The 16,567-nt window shown below is 43.0% G+C and overlaps 1 protein-coding gene across 1 annotated transcript in view; it reads right to left on the reverse strand.

Annotated features, from left to right (window-relative positions):
* Window positions 1-16,567, reverse strand: part of STAB2 (stabilin 2) — an 81,633-nt gene that overhangs the window by 27,945 nt on the left and 37,121 nt on the right. The window contains 14 exon segments of the mRNA XM_009694659.1: window positions 25-150; window positions 1,674-1,750; window positions 3,252-3,297; window positions 4,303-4,398; window positions 4,931-5,126; window positions 5,648-5,740; window positions 6,959-7,009; window positions 8,380-8,517; window positions 9,604-9,735; window positions 12,522-12,629; window positions 12,743-12,835; window positions 13,010-13,087; window positions 14,063-14,177; window positions 14,568-14,704. Coding sequence (XP_009692961.1) covers window positions 25-150; window positions 1,674-1,750; window positions 3,252-3,297; window positions 4,303-4,398; window positions 4,931-5,126; window positions 5,648-5,740; window positions 6,959-7,009; window positions 8,380-8,517; window positions 9,604-9,735; window positions 12,522-12,629; window positions 12,743-12,835; window positions 13,010-13,087; window positions 14,063-14,177; window positions 14,568-14,704 — 1,486 coding nt within the window.

Here is a 16,567-nt window from a genome sequence, read left to right on the forward strand (position 1 = left end):
ATATGAGACATTGCAAATGCTTACCGATGCAGACTACTCCATCTCCAGTGTACCCAGCGTTGCAGATGCACACTCTATTGCCAGGCGTTGTTCTTTTGCACTCTGCTTTGGCAGAACAGCCACCATTGCTAGTCTTGCAAGCATCAATAGCTGAACAGTGACAACAACCCAGATTAAACCAATGTGCTTAAATGGCTTTTCACTTTTCAGGTTAAGATGCCTCTTTCTTTTAAAGCGATTTGCTAACATTTTCTGAACACAGAACCTTTCTGATTTAAGAGACCATACACTTCATTATTGCCAGGTATTTAGTACATCTTACTGACTACAAGAGGAAAAGCTGAGAAGATGCTTCTAGTCTGGAAGATAAGAATTCATCCAGGACTGACTTTCAGTAACGTTCCATCTTCCAATACCATCCATTCCAACCAAACACCAAAAAGGAGACCTTCGCGTTCTTCTCTAGGTTAAATGGCCATTTGAAGCTTTCTCTTAGCTTGCCTTTTTCTGCACACAGATCAAATGACCTTCTCTTGCAGGAGGTCTAGAGTGTAATACGACTCAGCCCCCTCCTGTGACTAAACGTCCTGGTTGTTATTCAGATGGGTGCTCTGCCGTTTCTCCAACTCTGGATGAGTCAGAGGCTGGCAAATTGAACTTGCTTGGGTTACCCTGAGAGCAGGGAGGGAGCCTTTTCTGATCTTCAGTGTGAATCAAATCAGCCCAAACATTGCTTTAGTTTTTGCCTCAGATGACCCCGAATTGTGGTTTCAGCAGCTCTAACAGCCAGACTGGGGAGATGATGTCCTGTAATTGGTTTTGCCTGGGAATCCTGTATAAGGGAATAAGGGCGAGCGCAGATCCAATATGGGTGACCTGTGTCACCCAGCTCTTCCTGCACATGGGGAATTTCCCACCAGCAGATTGAAATGGATTTGGCTGGTTTGTGCCAGAAGAGAAAATGAAAGCAGCTAGAGTAGGAGTGCTAAAATCTTGGATTAGGACCCTGCCAGCCATTGTAAATAGACAAATATGCTTCTGTTGCCGAGAGAATTAGTATTTTAATTAGTTAAAGATTAAGTAAAACAATTGTAAAATTAATTACAATCACTGTAGCTGGAAGCAGTCTATTTTTGTAAGTCTGGATATCCCAGACTCTTGGAGGGACAGCTAGGATAAGGTGCTGTTGTCCCTTTCGGAGGGTCCCTCAGATCTCTCTGGTCTAAAGAAGTTGATTTTACCACCCCAGAAATCTGTGCAAGTTCAGAAAGCTGAGGAAATGGTAGGGCTGTGCAGCTTCCAATAGCTGGAAGTGCTATTGTGCCCTGAATTGGCCTCTCTTCGCTGGGCTTTGCTGGGAAAAGGAATAAAAGTCATAATCCAGGTTTCGTTACTCTGCAAACAATGGGACCCGAGTTGTGCACAGCATGTTCCTCTTTGTCTGGTCTCCCTTAGCACAATGCCCGACAACTTGGAGATTTTGAGCCCTTTGTTTGCTATGAATCTGTACCTGTTGAACTCTTACTCGTTTTGAGCAAACTGCCAGCAATTCTTATTTTTTAACTGGTGCATAGGGAAGTGCTCATCTCTCACCAGCTCCACCATGACCACAGTGCTTCAAGTATGTTTTTTTTTTTTTTTCTCTCAAAAGGGAAGAAACAAAGTCCACTTGCCTGTGCAGGACGTCCCATTTCCCTCGAACCCAGCTGCACACTTGCAATAGGCAGTGCCATTTGATAGCAGAAGGCAGCTAAAGAAGTAAAAGAAGGCAGATGACATTTAAAAAAAAAAAAAAAAAGAAAAAAAGTAGATCTTCTGTACAGCCCTTGTTTTTGTGCATTGTTCCAAAGGTAATGTCACATAGATAACAAGGCATTTAACCATACAGTATGATGTAATTACACCCATAAACATGAACCCAGGGAACCAAGCTTTCAAAATGCATTTTTGATGTATTATTTTAAGTATGAAAAATGCATGCTTTTGCCATCAAGTGCCGTATTTTTCTCATGCAGAACTCCAGAAGTTGCATGCCTGCTCACCCAAAAACTGTGCACAAATTTTTGTGTACGCACAATTTATTGAGGGACGCAGCAGAACAGATGTGCAAGGATGGGAGCCAGGCATCCGAGTCCCCTGGGTTCAAGTTTGGGGTTTTTTGGGGGCACTTTGGCCTTCTGTGTGCAAGCGTGGGTTTACTGCCCCATGAGCTCTGTATAATGCTGTCACCCAGGGACATCATCGGAACACAGCCAGCACAATCATGTCCTCTCCCCCCATGCCTGTGCTTATCCCTGTACCTACAGGTGTACGGCAGTGGATGGATAAGGCTCAACAGAAGAACAGGCTGCTTCTCCTGTCAGAACTACAGTCTTGATGCCAGCATGTGTGGGATCCCACTAAGCAAATTTCAGGGTGGAGTTTCACCAGGTTTTTTTTGTTTGTTTTTGGCAAAATATTGCTGCTGTGAACTGCCGTTCACAAAGACGCAGGGAGAGAGAATGAACCACATGTGGGAAAAAGAGGGTTTGACCCTCTGGTTTCTCTACTCCTATGGAGGAGCTGTGGCTGAAAATGAGGTGACTTTCCAGCCATCTCTCCTTGCTCTTTAAATGTCTCAGGTTATGGAAATCTTGCTGTCTGGTCAATGATGGGGTGTGGGTGCACTTCAGTAAATGGCTCAGTGAGGGTGACTTGCTCCCTTGAAAACTGGTTAGTGGCCCAGTATTGGTGCTGGACTGCTAAGAGCACTGGTTTTATGGAGGGAGGAGGGGGTGGATATTTTGATGTGAAGAGGAGAACTGTTTCTTGTCAAATGCAGCTCTGTTTGGTGAAGTCCCTAGTTCTAGTGGCATTTCTTAGTTATATGTGTGGTGGTGGATGGGGCAAATAAGAAAGGCAGATAAAGCCCACCTCAGAAACCTACCTTTGATCAGCATTGTCCTGCCCTCCTATTCTCTTTAGTGCTGCAGCTTCCATTTCTGTGTGTACTGCATGGTAGGATGTCTCCTCCTCCCCCGCCCCGCCTTGCTTCCCCTCTTAACAAGCACATTTTGAACTTTTTGGCCTCATCACCGACTATGTCACATATGTCACATTAACATTGCTCCTTATCTCTGTGGTGGAAAACATGAGCGTTATCAATGCTCCTGAGAAGTCTTCATAAAGAGCAAGGTGGACTATGCTTTTTTTCTTTGCAAGAGATTCCCTTTTTCTCCCCTCTCCTCCAAATAAGTGGATTTCATACATACTTAGCACTCGTATGGCATGAAGCGTTACATGCGTCGTCTTTGATTTCTGCAAGAGAGGGGAAAAAAAAACCCAACCAAAACAAAGATTAGAACCTTTTGGGTCAACATCTGGTTTCCCAGTCTTTTGTTCCCACCATGTAGAGCTGGAGTCTGGGATCTGCACTCGAAAACTGCTCTTGCAGTCTGTATAGACACTCCATCTGTATAGATCAGTGGGTACCACTTAAACTCAGTTCTGAAGAAGAGGCATGTCAACGTATCACCAGGAAAACATTTCACCTGTTGTCATTTATCTGTATCTACTCTGGTGAGTTTTGCACATTATTAGCTTAACTGTGTAAGTATAGGTTTTCCAAAGGAACTGAAAGTTGCTTAGGTATAGCAACTACAGCAACCTTTTAGCTATAAAGTTCTTTTCATTACTATTTACTTTACATTACTGTTTTTTTCCCCTAAGCAAATTTAAAACAGATATTGAATGCTATTATTAATGTGTTTATACATTTTTTTATTTTATACTATTGTATGTAGAATTCTGAAGGAGTTATTTAACACATTTTAATTATGTCTAACTAAAATATAATTTTATTGGACAGAGGAGCTGTATTAAACCAGCACAAACTGATTTATTTGCTAACTAATTTTTATTGTATTAGCAAGAACATAATTTGATTTCCAGTGTTGTATAGCTAAATCAACTTATTGAAGCACTTGAGAGACTTTTGATCTGAAGTTCAAAATGTGCTACGTAACTCTGCTCTGCAAAATATATAACCTGAACAAATGGAATATTCTTTTGAGACAGATACAGGGTAACACAGGTAGAGAATTAGCTAAGTAAAGCATTTAAGTCTCACAAGCAGTATCTCAGCTGGCTGTCTGTAATTATGGTAATTAATTGCCATAGCACAGGAGCATCACCCGCATTTCACTGCAGGTGGGAAGCTGTTGGGTATCTGGTAGTGCGCTGGGATCTAATCACGGCTGTAGTTCTGGCTTTTCCTGAAATGCTCACTTCTCGCCCCAGGAAAAAAAAGGAGGGGACACTCACCGGTCTCGCACGTCACCCCTCTCCAGCCAACGTCACATTCACAGGAGCCGTCCCCATCGATCCCACTGCTGCATTTCCCGTGGACACAACCGCACACTGTGGGGAGAGATGGGAGGAAATCACTGTCCGTGGGCAGGGTTGCAGTGTGCGCAGCAAGGCAGCGAGGGAGGGAAGGGTGGGAGGGATGGCCCAGATGTCTTCTGCTGGTGGCACCTTCTGCTCTAGGCTATTTCAAGAAATGCTTTGGCTTGTACCTATTGGCTTCTGCCTACAGAATACATCTAAATTCAAAATATGCTTATCTGTCCTCTATTCCCAAATGCAGGGACTGAAACTGTATTTTAATGGGAAAGCATTGGTGAAAAAGAGGATTATTCTCCCTGGATGCTGTTCTAAGCCTGTAGCATGCCAGAGCAGGAGGCATCGTCTCCAAACAAGGGAGTAGAGAGAAAATTCCATAATGGGGAAAGAAAAGGGCTTAGTGATGTTTTTAAGACTGGCTTGTTACCCTGAAAGTGTTATACCTTTCCAGTATCTAGAATGGACATGGTTAGAAGATCTAAGGGGAAGTTTTTGACATCTGACAAAACTAGCAAGGGTGCCTGTGTGCTTCGGGGATGCTCAGTACCTTGATCACAGTTGCGGCCGTATTTGCCTTCAATGCAGCTTTCACAGGCTGTACCGACAAACCCCTCTTCGCACTCGCAGGTGCCTGTGCCGTTGATGCCGTCCAGGCAGACGCCGTTTCCGAAGCAGGCATTCCCAGCCTTCCCCGGGCAGGGCTGGCACTGCTGCCCAAAGAAACCTGCGCAGCACTCCCGGGTCTGGAAACCAAGAAATGCTGTGCTGAGGGTCAGGATCAGGATCAGGGTAGCAAGCATGGCAGCATGCACGTGGCCACTGGGTATTATCTCTTGGGACTGCTGCTGGGTGGAGGTGATCTATAGATGTGGATTTTTAGCAGTGCTTCAGCTCTGCTGGCCTCTGGCCATGCTCCTTACTGTGCCAGGGCTCAGGCTGCCACCCCAAGTCCTCAGTGGGACCCAGATGCCCTCTACCACCTCAGTGAAAGGTGGATGAGATTGCTAGGGACAGGCATGGGGTGGGGTTACCTTTCCAAAACCTATGCTCCCTCTGCCCCATATTGGCTCCCAGCCCTTCCTATGCTGCAGCCATCAGCAGCCTTTAACATTCCAGGCTCTGCTGCATCCAGAATAAAGGCCCTAATAATATACTGTCAGGAACTGCCTTGATGTGCTGCATGGGTTTAGCGGGAATTACGAGAAGGGTGAAATTCAAGGATGGGGGTTTCTGGCTTTTACTGCGACAGAAACTGTGTACTCACAATGATGGTTTTAGCACACTTTGGCTGGCACCCGATCTGGATGGTGTACATTCTCACGTTTCCTGAGAGGATGCAGTACTTCTTCTCTCCTGCCTGAACAAAAATTGGAGAAAGAGCTGTGCTTCTGAGTAATATTGATCAGCTGCTTTCAAATGTTTTAAAAAATGGGACATTAACTTTATGCATGCTGTGCACTGACTCACGCATTCACAATGAAAATAAAGGAAATACTTTTAGAAATAAAAATTCATTAGCTAAATTATTTTTCCTAGCGAACATATGATCAATTTAACTGGGTGCCCTGTGGCACTTTAAAGATGTGTCTAATACTGCCTTTGCTTAGAATTGAACAGAATTTTTTTCTGAAGTTTGTCAAACATTTCTTATTTTTTTTTTCTGACACGTCTCCCATTCATCCTAATTCTTCTTGGAAAACTGAGAGCCAAACTTCTGCAGAAACAGCTGTTGAAACATTATCTTCCAGGTCTGGACACAGCTGGGAAAGACTGCTTGCCAAAGAAGACTTGCTGGTCTCATTGTACACTTGTTAGGAGACTGAGATATGGATCCATGCAGCTGTGCATTGTAAAGGAAATGTTAAAGTTTTCGAGTTTCACCCACAAGCACTTCAGTTTGATTTTGCCAGCCAATTATTTTAATGGGGTGGATGGGACTTGGTCTGCTTTGGAATCCTATTACTGGCATAATTAATTAGGTAATAATAGAGGAAAATATGCTTATATAATCCCAACAGAGGAGCTTTCCCAGAGAAATTCAGATGCCAAGAAACTCTAGGTCACATCGTGGTTGACAGGGACCTGCTAAATATCTGCAGTTCTCATGTATTGGACATGGACATCCAAAGTCTTTAAGGTCTCCAAGTCTCCTTGTGACCATAACTCACAGCACATTGCTGGGGACAGGTTGAGTTTGCCCTTCTGTACATCTCTGATTTGAAGGGCTCAGAGCTGCTTCTGTAATTCCTCCTGTAGTAAGCATAGTGGAAACCATGTTCAACTCCCTCAGTTTTGCATGGTAGAGGTAACCTTGGAGTTTGAGGAGTCTTCAGTTTTCTCAATGCATACTAGAAACTGGTCTTTCAAGAGGAAACTGTCTTTAACCTGCCCTTGATTCTGCTACCTTGCTCTCAGGGTGGATTGACTCTATTGACTGTAAGCAATATATGTAGCAGGCTGAAGTAATGATGATAACTTTTGTTGAAACTGAGGCAATTATATTAAAAACAGGATTGAATGCATCTATGCTTGGTTTTGATTAAAACAAAATCATCATTAATGACAAAATACTTACTAGTTCTCTTGTTCCTGGGGGACACCTTGATGGCTGTGAACAAATTCTGCACTTTTCCTTAACCAACAAAAATGCGAGGTAGTTAACAGACTGTACAGGACTGCAGATGGGTTGTTTAACAGAAAATGCATAATTTCCAGCTATATTTCTAAACCTAGCCCTCAGGGCACGTAGTCAGGATAAACCCTTTGGTAAAGGTGGTGAGGGTGGCTGCACTGCTCAGCAAGGAAGAGCACCCCTACCAGCGGATCTGTAGGGACACCCTTATGGGAAGCTGTCTCCCAAGGAGGAGAAGGAAAGCTCTTTTGGATATTTCTCTTTGCTCTTCTAAAGTGATGCTTCCCAAAGGCCTCCCCACCTGAAGCACAAAAGGCAAATCCTGAGCTTGAACACAATTTGCCTGTGACACAAGGACAAGGGCAGCTTGGAAATGGGGAACTCATGCCATGTGTACATCCTGTGCTATATGTGCGTGTGAATCATTTGCACGTGTAAGGTCAGCTTCTGCAAAATGCTTAGATACATGTTGTACCTAGTACACAATATTTAATATTATTCTTGTTTAGCTAACTATGTCCTTACTTTTAGCAAGGCTTAAATGAATGTGTAAGTATGTTGCCGTATTTGAACATAGCAGGGAAAATAATTTTCCATTGGAAAACAAAGGACTATGTGCAAAGGACCTGACAGAGCAAAGCTGGGGAAAAGCCTTGAGTGAAATACACTCAAATATGGGACTGTATCCCAAGGAAAAGAATTAAGCTGCAAAAGTTCATGCCTGTTAAATTTGGTTTAACTGAAGCACAAGTTTCTACTTATTCTTCCTTGTCTAGTTTATTGCATGCTCCATAAAAGGGGAGGTAAGCTGCCTGTTTGCTGTCCTATTTGACTCACTCAGGAGAAAAGACAAAGGAAACCTTTCTCTGCCAGTTTGAGGACATCACATCCTATTCTTTAGAGGAAGATAAACCCATTTGTATTTCGTATGTAAAAGAGGGAGAACACTTGGAGGCTATGAGGAGTTCATGTGCATGTGCAGTGGTAATCTACATTTGGAATCAAAAGGAAATTTTTTCCTTACTAAAAATATTTTAATTTCCATTTTTTTCCACTTTTTTACTTTATAAACAGGTGGTCTGGCTAAGAAGGTGTGTTGCAATAGTGCATTACTATTATTTTCTGAAAATTAAAGCTCTGGAATTGCTTATTTTTGTGCTACTCTGATTATGTTTTATCCAGGCTGCCGGTACACCGATAGCAGGATCAAAGCCATCTTAATAGATGCTCTAAATTCTGATAGGAATATATTTTGTGGAAAACGCATGCATTCCTTAGTGGGAAATACAGTGTCATGTATTCTGTACATTTGAGCTGTGTTTGGCTATAGATCCTCTGATGGGCCTTTAAACATTTATACGAACAGAACCACTTACAATGATCACGGTATCATTGATATCACATCTGTTCTTCTGGATCTCCAGGACCTTTCCCAATCCATGAATAATTCCTTTGTCTGTTGCAACATTAGTATAGCTTATAGGTGCATCATTTATGAATATCTGCAAAAGAAATGCAATTGGTTAGAAAGCGGCAGAGCTGTTTGGTAGCTATATGGTAACTAAAGCAGTAGTAGAGGAAGGAAGGGGCAATGAACAAGTCTCACTTCAGGAAAACCAACGAACATAGATAACATCAAGCACTTGCTCACATCCCAGTTGCTGCATTTAAGAGCTTCACTGGACTGGAGGGCATAAAATGACTTCCAGCCTGTTGAAGTTTAGCAACAGGATTTGGCAGAGCAGCTTTTCCCACTGTGGAGTGTAAAGAGCCTAAAGAAGAAGGAGCCTAAAGCAAGCCACGAGCTGGGTTTGCTGTCTGTGGGGCATGAGAGGCTTCAGGGAAGCCCCCTCCAGTAGCTGCTCCTTCAAGGAGGACTTTCATCATCTCACTGCTACCCCACACTCCCCTTGTGCCCTCACCAGCAACAGCCCCACGAGCAGATGTTCTTCCAAGGCTCTGCCATGGGCAGAGCAAACAGCAGGGCTGAAGCTGCTTTGATGAGAAACTTTCTGTCCTCCTTTGTCTGTGCCCAGAGGGACCTCTTGGGACTGAGAAGGAGGAGGACCAAGTTCCTCGCCTGGCTCCGCCATGGAATTGGGTGTGTCACTTAGTCGTGCTGTGCCTGATTTACCCATGAGTGGTGTTGAAAGGCAATTTGTATTTGTTGCCCAGTGCTTTGAGCTCTTAGGATTGAAAGTGGAGTAAATCCACAGAAAATAGAATTAGTGTTTTATAATTGAAGGCAGGTTTCCAATAGCTCTTGGAAGTCAGATTAATGACTGCTTTGTGATGCAGACTTGTAGCTGCTAGAGATGGACGTCTACCACAGTAACTTCTAAAATGCAATGTTAAATGTGAACAGCACAACTGAAATCAAATTCAATCAAAGATCCCTTCAAGAGTGACTTTGAATTAAGCAGGTCTGAGAGAGGCATTGCATTTGAGTGATAACTTTTGTGCTGTTACATCCCAGAAGCTGATGGGGGGATGCACAGCTTCTTTTGACTGCATGTTAATTTAAAGTTGAAGCTGGATTCATAAAAAGCAGGGAACCTGTTTCTTCAAGCAAGTGGAGACAGCAGTACCTGGTCGTTGTGGAGGAAGAACCCAACCTGGTAGGAGAACCCTAGCATAGTCTCCCTGTGCATGCCATTGTGCAGGTTGTTCTTCAGGAGCTTCTCATTCAGCAGAACATGATAGCGTATTTGGCCTTCATCCTGCAAACACACAGTTAAATTCGGAGTTACGTAACAAAGCATGACAAGTAATTAGCTTTTCCCAAAGGATCTAAGCCAAATATAGATTGCCTGAATTTTAGGGAGAAACTTCTCCAGCTGGCAGGTTATTTCCTATTTCCTGCTATGGACAGCCTGCATTTCTGTCATAATGAAACTTTTATTCACCATGGGGGATGAAAGGCTATTGAACTGGTGGGACCAAAGTTTGCTTGAGCCTGGTAGTGTCTCTTTCTGTGTACAGCCTGGCTGACAGATTCAGGGAAAAATTCAGAGTCAAAGTCATTTGACTAACTTCATGAGTTCATTTGACATCAAAAGTTGCATATTCATGAGTGCTTTTATAATCTTACCCATATCCCTTCCTTCTTCATTTGGGATTTCCTGAATCACCTACAGATGAATACTTACAGTAATTTATAGGTCTTGCTTTTTTTTTTTTTTCTAAATCCTTAAGGTCACCTTCCATCGATAAAGTGTTAGAGCCACACCTATTAATTGGAAAGTTTTCTATGTCTCATTGCTAGAGTGTATTCATTTTTCATTGATTTGGTGAAATTATTGTCTATACATCAAAACTTTGTGAGGGCTTCCTAAGGCTTCTGCATCTTGTTCCAAAGCAGGGGACTCCCAGAGCTCTCCCTGACTTGAAGGAGGAAGCAGAAGTAGGTTGTGTTTGTGAGAGATTTGTAGATGTGAGAGAAACTGGGGCATCTGGAAGATTTAGGAGCTGCCTAGCCAACAGATGTAGTGCTGCTGCAGGTCTATGTCTTTGCAATAACAGGTGCTTGTGGGAAATCCTGTTGCCTGCTGTCCCTTTGTTCTGGATGTTCATACTGCTCCTCACTCTTCCATTCCTTCAAAAGTGTATGAAAACATGAAGCACCCCCAGGTTGCAAGATTTGTGATGTTGCCTGGCTTTGCCCACGAGGTGAAATAGTGGTCTTTACATCTCTTAGGGTGGGACCCATTCTATTTTGATTTGCACGGATTTGACGAAGAAATATTTGCAGGCGAGAAGGTGGGAATTAAGATAGAGTTAATCTCCATCAGTGTGCAACTCTATTTAATCCTCCTGACTTGGATGCTTTGGAGGAAAAGTCAACTCTCATCCGTCTTAATTTCTGTCTTTAGTCACCAGCAGAATGAGAACAAAACCTTGCTGCATCAAGGCCAAGAAGTGGAGTCTCTTCCCTGTGCTGAGCTCTTCCCTCTGTGGCAGAGTTCTCCCAAGATGTTTCATGAAGAGGATAAGGCTTAGGCAGGCTTAACCTTATAGTTTTTTTTCTGATTTTCTTTGTTAGATTCTATGATTCTATGATTGTCACGCCAGGCGAGGTTGGGAGGATGGAAGGAAGGCAGAAGAAACATTGGTAAGTAGTGGAAATGAAAAGGCTTTCTGTGTGTGTGTAACCTGAATCCAATGGGATTGATGTCCTATGTGTCTCAAACTTTGTTATAAATGCTTCTTACAGTGAGTGAGGCAGAAATGATGATGTCATGTCATGAAACAAGTACAATAGCGTTCAAAAGTCATTTGAGCAGATATATCTTGTTCACGGGTGAATTCTTCTGGTGAAGCAGCAAGTGGGACTTTTGCTGTGAGTCTGCTGATTCGTGGTAAATGTTGTGGGATGAGACATTTGAACTCTGTACTCCTCAGCTTCCTGGCTGTAAATGTAGACGTGAAAATAGGGACAGAGTGTGGCAGGGTGAATATTTATGGAAGAGGCAGGGAAATATTAATGTCATTGAGCAAGTCATGGGTGAAACTTCTTCTGCAAGGTGTGGTTCTCGATATGCACATTCAATAAGGCTGTTTCAAACTGGAGCAAATAAGAAGGAAGGTGCTGGGATGACTCAGGAAACGGATAGCTTATCTTGGGAGGAGACCAACAGGATTGAGAAGGCTGTTTGGCCTTGTAAATATGTCAGGGCATAAATGCCAGAAAGCTGTTTCAGCTCAAGCATGTTCCTGGAGTAAGAATAAAGTGATATAAACCGGCCAGAGGTGTCCTGTCAAAATAATGTAAACTAGCTCTGGGCACGAGGACTGAGGTCTGCAGGGGAGGTGGGATGGACATGTCTGCGCTGGTGGCCTGGTCAGCCATGAACTTGGTGTGGGACTTCTGGGAGTGGGCAGCAGCAATGGGGTTTGCCTGAGGAAATTTTTATAACCAGGAAAATTTTAGAAATTCTTCTAGCCAGGAAAATTTCAAAAGTTTTTCTGAGTCCTGGGACTGGCGAATGGTGCTTGTAAACTGGGATTAGAAACGGTCTGCAGAAAGCAGCTGGGCAATAGCGTTCCTGCAGGAGTGACAGGGCAAACATCTGGATAGTTTTAAGAAAGACTTAGAATATTTTGTGGCATTATTAATGATGGGGTTGCCAGTGCTAAAGGGGACTGGACTTGTTCACGTAGGAAACTAATTTCAGAGTTATTTGTGGTCATTCCTGTACTGATCTTCTTTGTGAAAAAACCCGCCCTCCAAAAAAGTCTACTGATGAAATGACTTGGATATTGTCAGCATGGTTTTAATCTAGAGAAGGACAAAACCCAGCACAAATAGCTAGGCTCTTCCAGCAAGCCGGGAAAATATAGGTTGATCCGTCTCTCCTCACCTCCTCTGGTGTTAAAAACAAACCCAAACTTACTGGATTTCTGGAAAACAAATCTCTATTCCTATTTCTGTGTCCTCTCAATCCATCCACTTGAAACTGAGATGAGATACTGAGTTGTTAAGACAAGTCTTTTGAGTAATACATACCAGAGTAGCAGACTTTTTATCCCTTAGGTAATTTTCTATGGCATCATTATTTGGGGCGAAGACTGTGTATGTGTTTGCAGCTTCTATTTCATTTGCCAGGCTGTATTGCTGTTGTGAAACACAGAAAAACAAATCAGAATGACCACTGACAGTCTGATAACAGTCCAAATGCAAACAAAGCAGAAAACTGCTTGTATTCTTAAAACAATGTGAAAGCTTACAATAAGGTAGCCCCTGAAAATGGAGTAATCGGGCATTTGCTCCAGGCGGTCCAGCAGCCTCGGCATGACAGTGCTGCGGAGCGGGGTTAGAACCTGAAAGGGTAGCAGATCCCACATCAGTGCATGTGCACACGCTGTGGTTGCACCTGCAAGGATCAGATGCAGGATGAAACGCTGTTCGACGCAAATACTTTTTTTCAAGAGCTGTTAATTATTTTCCATTGCTTGTTGTGCAGAGGTACTAATCCTCCCTATGCGGCCGTATACCTTATCAATAACATGTATGATCCCATTTGTGGATGTGATGTCGCCAGCCACGATGTGAGCGCCCTCAAGGGTGAGGTTCTGAAAGAGGGAGAGGAGAAGAGAGAGGGTTTGCTTTCTCATCACGGTGGTGGCGTTTTCCCAGCGGCTCATGCTGTGGATTTCCACACCTTCCCAAACGCTTGCCTAGGGCTCCACCATGGCTCTGCTCACACCAGCCCGTACCAGTCGCCGGATTGCCTTCAGGGAATGGTGCACAGGAGAGGTGACTTTGGGACTCTCTGCTGTTCTTCACACGCAGACTGGCAAAGCCATGGGGTTACTTGCACTGGGGTGGTTACTCGGGGTAGGTGCACTCACCCCCACCCCATGGCAGGATGAGTTCCTGTGCCAATTCATGCCCTCCTATTTCTGTGCAACTTTGGAGGATCCCATTCGTGATTTTTGCCTCGGGGCGTGGAGGTAGGGGGAAATATTCCCTCCCTTAATGTGCATGAAGTGCTTGAATGTGCCATATGTATTTCCAGAAAATCCTCCTCAGAACATAGAGTACTACATAAAAAGGCTGAGGGGGAAGCACTGCCAGTTGTAGTTATTTACCATTAAAAATACCTTTGCGTGGTTTGGGACTATCAGGTTGCACATGCGGACATGTGCGCAGTATCACTGCTTCCTCCTACCTTCCCAGTTCCCTAAAATAAGTTATTGGGTTTCCTTGATGCTCTTTGTGTTAAATTTGTTCCCACAGGCTGCTCCAGGCAGGGACTGCGCTTCCGCTTGGCTGCGATACTGCCCAGCATTTGCAGCAGCTTCTGGGACATTAGGAATAAATAATGTTGTGGGCAAATTTCAGCTAGGTAAAATGGTGGAGAAAATCAAGTTAATGTTTCTCCCAGAGGGCCCAATATAATTGATCTATTCCTTTAATTTTATGACATGGTCTTTTTTTAAATACAGGTACATAACCTATGTGTGGTTTTGTAACACAAGTATGTTGGTGGCAGTGATGGTCAGGGTTTGGTGTATGATACCACAGTGGTTTGCAGGTCATCTCACCCCATTTTCTTTAGACAAACGTAGGAAGTTGCTCTGGAGAGACGTTGGCAGCATGTCAGAGGATGATAAATTCTGGAAATCAGCAAAGCTGTAAGCTCCTGTCAATAGGTGATACCTAAAGGAAATTAACTGGATTTGAAGGTTTTGTATTTTCTCCTTCTTCCCCCCCCCCCCCCGCAACAAAACTTCTCCCCCCCCCCCCCAGACAAATATACTTAGTGTGTCTAAAACCGTGGTTTAAAGCAGGAATTGTTTGTACAATACCTGGTTCAGCTATGTTCTAATCTTAGTTTGGCCTTTAAACTTTTCTCACATAATACAAATAATACCTTGGTTTTCAGTGGAGTTGCTGCAGAGATTTACACCACTGTAACTAGAAGGGGAATCCTATGTCCCTCCCTTAAAATTATAATAGCTGTCTTGCTCTGGTGTCTTCAAATCAAAGGCTTGTTTGGCATACAAAGCCATTCATTAAAAAAACCTAAACCCCAAACCATTAACATACTTCAGTAGAGTTGGGATGTTACTCTTTGACATCCAAAAGGCTTTCTCATCTTCATCCATGTTTTCAATTGCTTTGAGAGAAGGCACGAGGACAGTTAGGTTTGAGGTAGTGGACAACACCAAATTTATCTCAGCCTCCTGCAAGAAAGTAAAGAGGGTAAAATAATTCATCCTAAGGACGATCTATAAATAGCAGCTGGTGACTTTTTAGCAAGGTGGAGTATGTGACATGCTTTGTGACCAACCTGGAGAGGAAAAACTATTATACTGAGCAATGACTTGAACTAAAGTACTTAGAGCTATACAAAAATAGTAAATGAGCATCTACTTTTTACAGAATAGATTGCCAGCATTTAAAGGGCAGAACCAATGTTTAGGTCAGAATTGTTTTTTATTAAGAAGCACTTAAGTTGCCTCCCACAAAAGTTAGTCTGTCTCGTGGATTCTATTTTATGCACTTGAATGTTAAAAAAAAAAAAATCACGTTGATAAATACTAGTAGTTACTGATAACTTCAAGTAACCTGCTCTTACAGAGCACTCCATGCTATTTAATAGATGGAAGGATTATGAACCGTGAAATAAGAAACCCACATGACACAACGTTCCCATTTGAAGTAAGACTATTTAACATGGCTGGGATTTTTCAAGATGTCCAAGGGATATCTGTGGCTACTAGCGCTGCAGTGGAACTTGCGGCTGACAGATCTAATTTTAGATGGGGGTTGTGGGCTCTGTAGTGTGCATGGACTGATTCATCTTCCATATGTTTGTATCTGCCTTAAGGATGGAGAGAGCCTCCACTGGAGAGGATTTTTCCAGTTGTGTGGATTTTTTTGTGGGGTGGAAAAAGGAGAGCTAAAGATTTGAATGTGATCTTACTGAAGATGTGGCTCTCCAAACTTTTCACAGGCTCCACAACTTGCCATTTTTGATACTATCTGGAAGCTGGCTTCTTTTGGATAGTCCTTCAATACCCATACTGGCTTTTAAGTCAAGAAGGGAATTGGCTCCCTTAAATAGCTGGGAATTTTGCCTCTGTTAAGATCATCTTTCTTTCTAGCCATCATCAATGTCACCTTCCAAATATTTAAATATAGAAATAGCAACAGACTTCCCCTTCTCATCCTTCCTGACCACCAAGAAAAACATTTGGTTATGAAAAGTGGTAAACATAAAACGAGTATGAAGTTAGAAACTCCACAGATGGATATACCTCCCTATTTTGTTCATGTTTGTAGCTACCATTGTTTAAGGGATATAATTTCTCTGAAGTGAAGCAGAAATTTCCACATCTTTGTTTCAGTAGATTATACAGAATCTGCACTCCATTCCCCCCACCTCCCCCCCAATTCATTATCTAAAGAGCACATTAGCAGGTGAACAGCCTTTCCTATTGTGCTCAGTTCTTTAACTTCATTAGTTTCTCTATGCAGTGTCCAGTGCTGCAATCTGAGCTCAGGGCCAGGCAGATAACTGATTTAAATTGGCCACATTGACCTCTCTTTTAAGCAGCTCCCTGAGATCCCTGTTGCACTTGTGTGCTTTAATGATCCCCAAGCCGGCTGACTTTGAAAAGCGTGAAAGCAGCTAATACGCTGTGACTTCTGCTTCTGATGCTATTCATTAACATATCACTGCTCCTTTCTGTTTGCCATGTTTTTGCTATACATTTCTTATATTTAGGTTTTAAGCGCTTTATGAGAGAAACTGGTTTTGATCTTTATTCATACAGTGCCAATGACAGCAGGGCAGGACCTCTAATGTTACTGCTGCCCTAGTAATAGATGATAGCATGTGAAAATAAAAAGTAGATCGTGACAATCAATCTGTCTAGAACTTTGGGTTTTTTTGATCTAAATTGGTGTTTTTTCCCTAATCGGGAGTCAAACAAGCTAATCTCTTCCTTCATTTCCTGCACCTCCATCAAGCGTGCACAGACTGAGTTTCTTCCTTCTTGCTTGCTGCGGCAGCAGCACATTGACCAGCCTTACAGCTGCAT

The sequence above is a fragment of the Cariama cristata genome, unplaced genomic scaffold, assembly GCF_000690535.1.
Source record: "Cariama cristata isolate BGI_N322 unplaced genomic scaffold, ASM69053v1 scaffold12702, whole genome shotgun sequence".
Classification (NCBI taxonomy): domain Eukaryota; kingdom Metazoa; phylum Chordata; class Aves; order Cariamiformes; family Cariamidae; genus Cariama; species Cariama cristata.